The sequence below is a fragment of the Festucalex cinctus genome, chromosome 1 (genome assembly GCF_051991245.1).
Source record: "Festucalex cinctus isolate MCC-2025b chromosome 1, RoL_Fcin_1.0, whole genome shotgun sequence".
In the NCBI taxonomy this organism is placed as follows: Eukaryota; Metazoa; Chordata; class Actinopteri; order Syngnathiformes; family Syngnathidae; genus Festucalex; species Festucalex cinctus.
In genome coordinates, this window is record NC_135411.1 from 36636158 (window position 1) to 36647059 (window position 10902).

At 35.9% G+C, this 10902-nt stretch overlaps 1 protein-coding gene across 1 annotated transcript; it reads right to left on the reverse strand.

The window, feature by feature from the left end:
* Positions 1-4513: 4513 nt before the first annotated feature.
* On the reverse strand, positions 4514-9721 carry smim10l3 (small integral membrane protein 10 like 3). The gene is made up of 2 exons (XM_077533086.1): positions 9319-9721; positions 4514-6109 (listed from the first exon to the last, which is right to left on the reverse strand). Exons 1-2 carry the CDS (start codon positions 9496-9498, stop codon positions 6089-6091), a joined length of 201 nt encoding a protein of 66 aa, XP_077389212.1. The 5' UTR covers positions 9499-9721; the 3' UTR covers positions 4514-6088.
* Between the last annotated feature and the right edge of the window lie 1181 nt (positions 9722-10902).

Sequence of the window (10902 nt, forward strand, 5' to 3'; positions counted from 1 at the left end):
ATGACTATAAACTCGATTGTAAGCGTTGAACTCTTGCCACCAAATAAATATTTATTTTCAAATAAAAAGTGCCAACATTCAGAAAATTTGTGTCATATTTGAATGCGCTTGTTTTTTTTGTTTGTTTTTTTTGCCTTGCAAATTACTCCGCTCAACCCCCACTCTTCTTCCTCTTCCTCCTCCCCCACTTCTTTGATTCACTTTTGAGGTCAGCCCTCCTCGGCCCATCATTACATCGCCGTTAACACTTTTGCATCTGCCAGTCAAAAAGAGTTGGACTGAAGGTGTATTTCAAATGAATAATCCGAGCAAAGCTTCAAAAGACGTTAGAAAGAAGTCATTTGGCTTGGCTTGTTTAGGGAAAAAAAATGGATTTGGGTCATTACACAATTGGAGTATATTTTCTGCCACCTCCTGAATGAAATTGTAAATAAATAAATAAATAAATGTTCATTATTTGTCCTACAACAAAATGTAATTGAAGTTGTAGTAAATGTGATTCCTAAATACTTGTAATGGCAAATAGCTTTTCAGCACAGCCTAAAAGTTATTTTCGTTTCTTTCTCCATCTTTTACCCTCAATGATAACGTTTGTTTTATCACAGACATCATTTAAATAGTGAGAATTATGCTCTAATTTTTCTCTCAACCTTTAGAATGTTACCAATAGAGGATTAGAAAAAAAAGTGATCTTACATGACTCTGCAGAAATGATATCATTACGTTCAGTTTGTTGATATTCTTAAAATTATTTCAGCCACAAGGGAATGTGTCAATGTGTCATTCTACTCATTAGTATCCATCCATTTTCTTGACAGCTTATTCCTCACAAGGGTCACGGGGGTGCTGGCGCCTATCTCAGCTGGCTCTGGGTAGTAGGCGGGGGACACCCTGGACTGGTTGCCAGCCAATCGCAGGGCACACAGAGACGAACAACCATTCACACTCACAAGCACACCTAGGGACAATTCGGAGCACTCAATTAACCTGCCATGCATGTCTTTGGAATGTGGGAGGAGACCGGAGTACCCGGAGAAGACCCACGCGGGCACGGGGAGAACATGCAAACTCCACCCAGGAAGGCCGGAGCCTGGACTCGAACCGGAGTCCTCAGAGCTGGGAGGCGGACATGCTGCCCCTCATTATTATTATTATTATTATTATTATTATTATTATTATTATTATTATTATTATTATTATTATTATTATTATTGTTATTATTATTATTATTATTAATAATAATAATAATAATAATAATAATAATAATAATAATAATAATAATAATAATAATAATAATAAAGCAACATTAAAATTAGTATTTTTTCCTGTTTTTAATACATGGCTATGTTCTTGCTCAGTTAGCATAGCAACTTCCACAGTTAGCATGAACTCCAAAGGAAAAATTCTGAACATTAGCACTGATTTGCAAATGTTGCTGTGACTACAGTAATACTTTTTCATATAATAATTCTTGGTTCTTGGTTTTGCAATATTTTTGAAGCAGGGGCCCAGTGTCTGTAACAAAGTTGCGCCAAGAAGCAAAAATCTATGATAAAATTAAAATCTTCATTTCTGGACTGATCAAATAAGAAAACCAAATTTGTATTAGTCCCACAACGGTGAAATTTGAAAATATATATGCACTGTATATGATGTGTGGTTTATTATCTGTTTTTCTCAAAATCTTAAGAAAAAAATATGAACTAAATGGTTTTTTCAAAGATGTTGGTTGAGGATTGACCCATTTATGCGGCCAGTTTGTGGAATATTACAGCTCATCCAGACTCATATCAATAAATCCCAGAGCTGTCTGTGGTGCTGAAAACTCGGACACATTTGGATCACTGCCTTTCTTTCTTTCTTTTTGCCTCTCATTACTGCCTTCCTGTCACCTATACGGATCAATATTTTTCACCCCACCCTTTACTATAAATAGCCTTGTTCATTGTGAACCTGATACGGTTGTTGACAAACGCAAGACAAACCGCAGATTGTGAAGTTATAAGCTTTAAATGATCGTTCTGTGTTGTTGGGAGGAAAATAACAAGTCGATTAGCAAAAGTGCAGATGGGAGAAATTAAGAACGCCTGGTGTAAAAAAAAAATAAAAAAATATGTGGATCACTGAGCTGATCTCACGTAGATTAAGAGATTAAAGTGGATTTGAATTATATTAATGATGCAGCACAACTGTGAAAATAAAATAACATTTTGTCAATAAAATATAGAAATTATTTACAATCAATCTGATTGACTTTTACTGTTAAATTAATGTTTTTAAATGTAGATCTTATTGAAACATTTATTTATTTATTTATTTATTTAATGAAATATGTATTGGCAGTTTCAATTTGAGTGACCCATTTTTATAAAATAAAGTGTCTGACTCGTATGATTTCAAATCCTACAGTAGTAGTAGTTTTTTGTTTTGTTTTGTTTTTTTAGTAAACATAATGAGATTTATTTTGGTGATTGGAGCAGATCTGGTGTCAAGCAAGGTCTGCACAAATGTGTCTAAGATCGTGTATTGATAATATGACACAGAATTGTATTTAAAAAGGGGCATCTTGCGCTGTTGTGGGTGTGAACAATCTCAGTCTCCACCAGTCAAAGCAGCTCCTCTCATTCCCTTTGAATGTGGCAGACTGACATCTCGCATGTTGACATACAGTAACCGTGGAAAAGGACATCATCCGTGGGTGACTGGAGCTTTGTCACCGCGCTTGGCCGTGTGTATTGTCAGCTTTCATTTTACTCATATCGGTTAGGAAAGGGCATCACTCATCAGTAAATCTTGTGAGCCTCCACAGGTGTGTTTTGCTTTTGAAAAAAAAAAAAAATTTAAATTTACTTTTATGTTTTGTTCTCCAGCAGTTAAATCATCATCATTATTCTGCAAGTAAATAAAAGTTTTATGATGGTGACAATTTGTACCTGGAACAAATCTTTCCAATAGGGAAGCAATTATTTTGAAACTCAAAGATCTTGGAAGTCAACCAGCGGTCTGTGCGGACTTGTTACGATTGCACACAGCACATCTGGCGGCAGTTGCTCTCGTCTCCTATCTGTGAGCTGGCACACAAGCCAACGGCTAAGTGCGCTTTCATCTCCTTGATTCTACACCCCCGTTTTTTCTGAGGGTACACACGGCAGTTAGCAATAAAAGGGAAGGCCAGTAAATATAACCCGACTTATCCTTCATCTATAAATGTCCTTTGTGTGTGTGCGTGCCAGCCTCCTCTCTACGATAAGTATATTAAAATATTTTCCCCTGGCAAATCCCTGAGAAATAAATCCTCTTTTTTTTTCCCAGCGAGGGGGGAGGGGAGGGAAGGCGTTGTCTGTCACTAAGAGAAATGTGGTTGCCTTGGCAACATGGGATGGTTTTTGTACCGCTGCCTGGCATCAAGAGTGGCTCGGAAGTTTGTTGGGAACATCTCGTGCCCGGAGAGGATGGCGCGTGTGAAAAAAAAAAAAGGATGATTTTCCAAACATGCATCTGGGATGGGTATGCTCTTAAACAGGGGTGTGCAAACTTTTGTGCTCAGTGGAAAAATAGACTGATGAGACAGTCATTCCAAGATTCAAAAGTCCAGATTTCAGATCATGCTTATTTGTCATGTTCACAGTTAAGAACACAATGGTAACACTGAGCAATGACTTCCTTACTTTGATTATTATCACTATTGTGTTGTTGATTATTCTTACTACCATTAACATCAGATTATTTTATTAATTTTATTTCCTTTTTTTTAAATACAGTATTGCTATTTTCTTTATGCTTATTAACGTATGATCCTTTCATTCATCTTTTTCTTTTTCTCTTTCTCCATCACTTTACAGTCTGTATATGACATATTTGTTTGACACTGAAAATCTGCTGTTTTTTTTTTCCTGTCTTGCATTAATGTTGTGATTTGCTTTGCTATGATTGCTGTTTTATGATCTCCCTTTCTTTCTAACTAATGTTTTTTTTTCTTTTTTTATTGTTGCTATTATTTTTGTTTTCTGTTAAGATGGGACTTTTTATTGGTACTCAACCTGTGACGAGTCAGAATCCTCCAAACTTTTTACATAAATTGTACAAGACAGTCCCTTTATGTTGTGATTACATCGGTTTTATTTTTGTAAATAAATCTTGTAATCCTGTAACGTAATCAAAATGTGTAAAATTGCATTTTAATATTTTCGTTTTTATAATTAACTTTTCTGGAGAGTTTTGCATGTATTTATTTATTTATTTTGGCAAGCATATTGTGTATTTTTTAATTGATTTGTTGGTAACTGTTAAAAATTCATACAGTTTAAAATGAAAGAAAAAAAGACAATTATTTTGCTAACAAGCTGAGCAATAGCGAAACAAAGTACTGCTGCCCCCGTGTGGACATAAGTTTCTATTTTTATTTTTTTTCCTAAAACTGGTTAATGAAAAGTATGCATTTGTTTCTTGCTTTTTTTATTATTATATTTCTCTTGCTCGTTAAACTGTTAATTTAGTGAAAAGGCTGAACCAGTTGGTTTGATGAATTTATTGCTTTTACAAATTAATTCATCTTCACCATCACACACTCGACACATACTTGCACAATAGACTGAAGATAAAAGCATTTTCTGCCTTTGTTTGTAAATGCCACCTTTTCTTTTCTCGCAGTACCAGCGAAGAGCAGAGTGATGGCTGGATGAGCGCATGCCACATTTCCTTTAAGACTGCAACGTTTCCATGTACTCGGCGAGCTGTAGTGAGGTAGCCAGTGTACTCGCTCGACACGCAGCCTCAATTCAAGTGTCCACACAAAAAGTCATGCTTGTGTGCTCCGTGTCCATGAACAGGTACAGTATTTGAGTTTCATTGTTGTCACAGCAGATATAAAAGTGAAACGTCCTAGCAGAAGATGCACGGCTCACAATAATTGGGGGTAATTAGGCTTTGGGGTGAAATTTTAGGATGAACCTAAAATGCACTGTAACCTTTTGGGAATGTGTTATGTGTGGCTATTTGCTGAATGTTTCACTTCTTTGTGCACAAGTTGCTGTTTGACAACATGCAGATGAACGGCAAAATTCACAACAGGTGTTTAAATTGTGCCTTTCGTGACTCTTGGAGGCGCTCTGCTGAGATTACAACATTTGCGGAAGATCCCTCCATTTGACGTCCCCTCTCAAGGGTTCTTCTTTTTCACCACAATAGAATTTGGAGTTGATGGAGGGTTAGATCAGGGGGTGTTGAGTCTTTGTCAACTTCCGGCTTATACAAATTCTGTAAACTTGACTTGACTGTGTTGCAACCTGCTAATGACTTGACACTCTTAAAAAGCTCAGTGGCCACTTCCTTTTTAAAGCCTCTTACTGTTGATCAATTTTTAGGCGTAGTCCTGGTGTCATGATGCCAATATGTGCATAGCAAGATGACGATGATTGTTTAAAATCCAATTCTGATTGATCCAGAACAGACATTTATTGATCCAGTCATAGATCAAATACTGATTGTGAATTTTGCCATTCAGCTCCTTGTTAGAGAACAGTAAGGTGTGGGGAAAAGTAAACAGCCAGTGCAGTTGCACATTCAGAAGTTTACAGAAGGTCAAATTACAGTCTCCTGTAAAAATCACAAGGCAGTGATTCTCTAAGTCTGGTATGCAGGCTCCCTCTAGTGTCATGTGAAAAAATCACTGCTTAATATTTATATGCAGTTTTAATGTTCAAACTGCATAATGTTACAATAACACTGTTATAGTGCATTTTAGGTCTTCACCTTAAAATTTCACCCAAAAGCCCCAATCCAAAACTTTTTTTTTTTTTATGGAATGTATGAATGTTGATAGCAGATGATCATACATTTAGATCCACAGAGCAAAAGGCAGTGTGACGCCAGAGGGGAAAAAATACGGAGCAGCTCCTGAATCTCAAGCGGGACCCTTCGTCCCCACTCACAAATCATCTCCGTCCTCCCCCAAAAGGCACTGGACTCGCCGCATGAGGGCGTGGCAAAAGGTTGCCAGCTGCCTCCGTCATCCGGCTGGCGGCGAGAGTGTCTTCGTCCTCATCAGGAGGTTCGATGTTCGGCCCGAGCTGGGTCATAGATGTCGACGTCAGTGGATCTCAATGTGGACCTGATAACGCACGAGAAACAGCAAGCAAATGTAATGTATTGGACTTGAAAGCAGGAATGTAATGGTGGCTTTGACTTCCACAATTTTTACTTGAAAGACTTTATCTTAAATCATTGATCCTTATCAAATGGGAATGTCATTAAGTCATTCCAGCCCGCCATAAAACACCAGCAACTGCTCTCTCTGGCATCGTATTTTGTAAAAACGTACAGTCATCATAGAATTAAATAGAATAAGATGTTAACGGTTTGTGCATCATGATTCTATTGCAAGCATTGTGTGGCTCCCTCTGGTGTACAGTACATCTTGGCCAACATGGGGCAGCATAGCACACACATGTAACATGTAACATGAGAAAGATTACAACTGCTCAGGAAGCTGCAGTAATAAAGTATGTGACTTTTCTTTGATTGTCTGTTTACATGTGTTGCTACACTGTTTGTGTTCAAAGGTATGGCTGCTCGATTATGGAAAAAAATAATAATGGCAATTATTTTGGCAATAATTGAAATCATGATTCTTCAAACCATTATTTATTTTTTTTGGTAGGACAAAACGAGAAAATGTTTACACATTTAAAAATATTAAGTCCAATGAAAACAATAGAAACAATATAATTATGTATGTTCCTTTTGAAACAAACATAATTTATAATAATATATTTATAATAATGATAATAATAATAATAATAATAATATTTATTTATTTATTTGTTTGTTTGTTTATGTTGGCAAAAACTTGAAGGTGGAGTGTAGCTTGTGCACTGTGCAGTAGGACGATCATTTATTTTTTGGTACAAAACTAGAAATGTTTACACATCCATCCATCTATTTTCTTGACCGCTTATTCCTCACAAGGGTTGCAGGGGGTGCTGGCGCCTATCTCAGCTGGCTCTGGGCAGTAGGCAGGGGACACCCTGGACCGGTTGCCAACCAATCGCAGGGCACAGAGAAATGCTTACACATCACATTTAAATATATTAAGACCAATTTAAAAAAAATAGAAACACAATTATGTAAGTTCCTTTTCGACCAAACAGAATTTATGTATGTATGTATGTAGGGCTGTGCAATTAATCGAAATTCAATTACAATTTCAATTATTACACTCCACAATTACAAAATCAGCATAATCGTTCAAAAACGATTATAATACAAATTTTAGAGTTTTTTTTATTTATTTATACATTTGCAACTTTTTAAATTTAAAAATAACTCATTTAATAAATTTTGTTTCATTCAAAATAATTTTATGTGCCTTAATATTTTTTATTTGTTTTTTTTACGGTCAAACATTTTCTTGTTTTGTACCAAAAAATAAATGATTGTACTTCAACATAAATAAATAAAGTATTATAAATATATAAAATATAATATTTTATATATAATACATAAATATAATATGAATATAAAATATATTAATTATTATAAATATATCCATCCATCCATCTTCTTCCGCTTATCCGAGGTCGGGTCGGGGGGGCAGCAGCTTTAGGAGGGAAACCCAGACTTCCCTCTCCCCAGCCACTTCAACCAGCTCCACCGGCGATTCCAAGGCGTTCCCAGGCCAGCCGAGAGACATAGTCTCTCCAGCGTGTCCTGGGTCGTCCCCGGGTCCTCCTGCCGGTGGGACATGCCCGGAACACCTCCCCAGGGAGGCGTCCAGGAGGCATCCGAACCAGATGCCCGAGCCACCTCAGCTGGCTCCTCTCAACGCGTTGGGAGGAGCAGCGGTTCGACTCTGAGTCCCTCCCGGATGACCGAGCTTCTCACCCTATCTCTAAGGGAGAGCCCGGACACCCTGCGGAGGAAACTCATTTCGGCCGCTTGTATATTATAAATATATATGATTATAAATTCTGTTTGGTCCAAAAGTAACTTACATATTTATAGTTTTTTTTTTTTTTATATTTTTTACTTTTATTTATTTATTTATTTATTTATTTTTATAAATATAGTATTTTTAGTATTTTTTTAGTTCATCTTAATATTTTTTTTAAATGCTTAAACATGATCTTGTTTTGTACCAAAAATAAATAATCGTTTGAATAATCGTGATTTCAATTATTGCCAAAATAATCGTGATAAGTATTTTTCCCATAATCGAGAAGGCCTAGATATATATATGTATGTATGTATGTTGGAAAAAACTTGAAGTTGGAGTGCAGCATGTGCACTGTACAGTAGGACGATCATTTATATTTCAGTACAAAACAAGAACATGCTTAAACGTAAAAAAAAAAAAAAAAAAAAAAAAAAACTACAAAATATTAAGACAATTAAAATTCTTTGAAACACTATTATAATTATGCCAGGTCCTTTTGGATGAAACAAAAGTGATTAAATTAGTTATTTTAAAATTTTAAAATGGTGCAAATGTATACATTAACTCAAAAATTAGTATGTAATTTTTTTATGATTATGCTGATTTTGTAATTGTAGAGTGTAATAATTGAAATTTTAATTGAATTTCGATTAATTGCACAGCCCTACAAAAGGATATAAAGCCACAGCATCAATACTGCTGGCATTGTGAGTTAGTATAAATCTTAGCAAACTTTTGTCGGAGTTGTTTGGTTAAACTCACAAAGTGTAATTGTCTCTGTTATACTTTACTATGCTTTTTAAGATTTTCTCCCAGAGGAAATAATTTAAGTAGAAATTGAAGGTTCCTGCATCAAACTGTAACAATCATAAAGCATTTATGAACTGCAAATGGTTAATTATACAACTACTATGGGCCGTGGCACTGTGTTGACCAGGATCTGCTTGCAAAAGAGATTCTGAATATCAAAAGGACTATTCCTGTTTAGATAAAGGTGAATAAAAACACACTCACAACAAGCACAGTAGCACACCTAGGGACAATTCGGAGCGCCCAATTAACCCGGCTTGCATGTCTTTGGAACGTGGGAGGAGACCGGAGTACCCGGAGAAGACCCACGCAGACATGGGAAGAACATGCAAACTCCACACCGTGCCGCCCAAGAACAATCATTAAAAAAAAAATTGTTAAAACAGTAAAACACTCGAGAATTGTATGCATTTCTTTTGCCCATAAATGGACACAAATGGATGAATAAATAGGATAATTTACTCATTATAATCAAGTCTAAATTTGGCTTTATTCAGCCACTTGTCAGGGAACTGACATGAGTTCATGTATGAGTAAACAGAATTGTGTTCTGTCGTTGTGTCCACTTTACCTACCTGAAGTCTGACGTTAAACATCATCGAGGCGACAAGGTAGATGTATGGGAATCTGATTCGCAGTCGCCAGGCTAGATCGAAGAATATCAATAAAGTCCTGGTCAGGCCTTTGGAAAACACTCCGTAGGTGCGCCCCGCGGTGCCCGAGAAGCGGAGCACCAAGTGAGACAGCCCCGTCATAGAGGCCAACAAGTCAGCTCACTCGGTGGGTTGAGAGCGGAGAGAGGCGGCCGCTCGGCAGCGACGGTCCATGCCTTACGCCGCCGAATGACACCGGCGTAAAAATGTTGACACCGGCTTTGTTTGACTTGTATTGGCAGCAGTGCTCCACCCCAACAGATGCCTTTCTGCTATTTACCCCTTTTGGTGGTGTTGTTGTCATTCGGGGGAGGGGGGGGGGACTAGAAATGGTGTAACACACAAGTGGACATATTTTTTTTTAAACCCCGAATTTATACTGTCAGGCGAATAGACGAAAGGAAACTATTAATGCTGACTAATCTCTTCTTTTGTAATGTTTCTCGTGGCTTCACCTCTTCAATTAAATGTATTTTTAGATTTTGTTGTTGTTCAATCGGATTTCACCTTCTATCTGTTGCCATGTCAACCTAATCTAATGTGTAAATGCATGAATAATAATCCATTGTAACGGGTCTTTGTGTGTCCAGAAAAGTGCTATATAAATCCGATGCATTATTATTATTATTATTATTATTATTATTATTATTATTATTATTAAGGCCTTCATAAGTGCTGGCACAGTATTAGCAATATGGGAGTTTTTTGTTTTTGCATGAATAAATACATAGGTGCATATACAAAATAGTAAAATAATAATAATAATAATAATAATAATAATAATATAATTATTATAATTGTAATTAATAATAATAATAATAATAATAATAATAAATGTATTTTGTATAGCGCTTTTCAAGATACTCAAAAAGACACTTCACAGAAAGTCCAAAAAAATCGAGGAAAATTATAAAATCAGTACAAAAATGCTTTGAAAAGTCTAAAACATAAAATGAATACAATAAAATCAGTACAAAAACTTAAGCATTCATAATACTAAACATTAGGGGTGTGCCAAAAAATCAATTCATAAAAGAATCGAGATTCTCATTTATTAATCGAATTGAAATTTAATATCCAAAAATCGATTATATTTAAATTTGAAATGAAGAAGGGGAAAAGGCAGTTGTAGCCCACATGCTGTTTTTGTGGAAAAAGGCACTTACAATACAAAATTAACAAATGTTTAAAAAAAAAAAAAAAAAAAGACACTTTAATGTCTCTATTTGTCATTTTGTCTTGCAAAGCAGACTGGAGGAGATCATGACAATGTTGTGCATATATGTAAATTGAAGCAGAAATCATTTGTCAATCAAATAATTTTGAATCGAAAATAGTTTGAATCGAGAATTGAAAATCGATTCTGAATCGAATCGTAGACCCAAAAATCGTAATCGAATCGAATCGTGAGACAGTCAAAGATTCCCAGCCCTACTAAACATTAAAAGCGACTTTAAACAGATCTGTTTTGAGTTCTTTTTTTTTTGTAAGTAGAGAGGTCAGAGT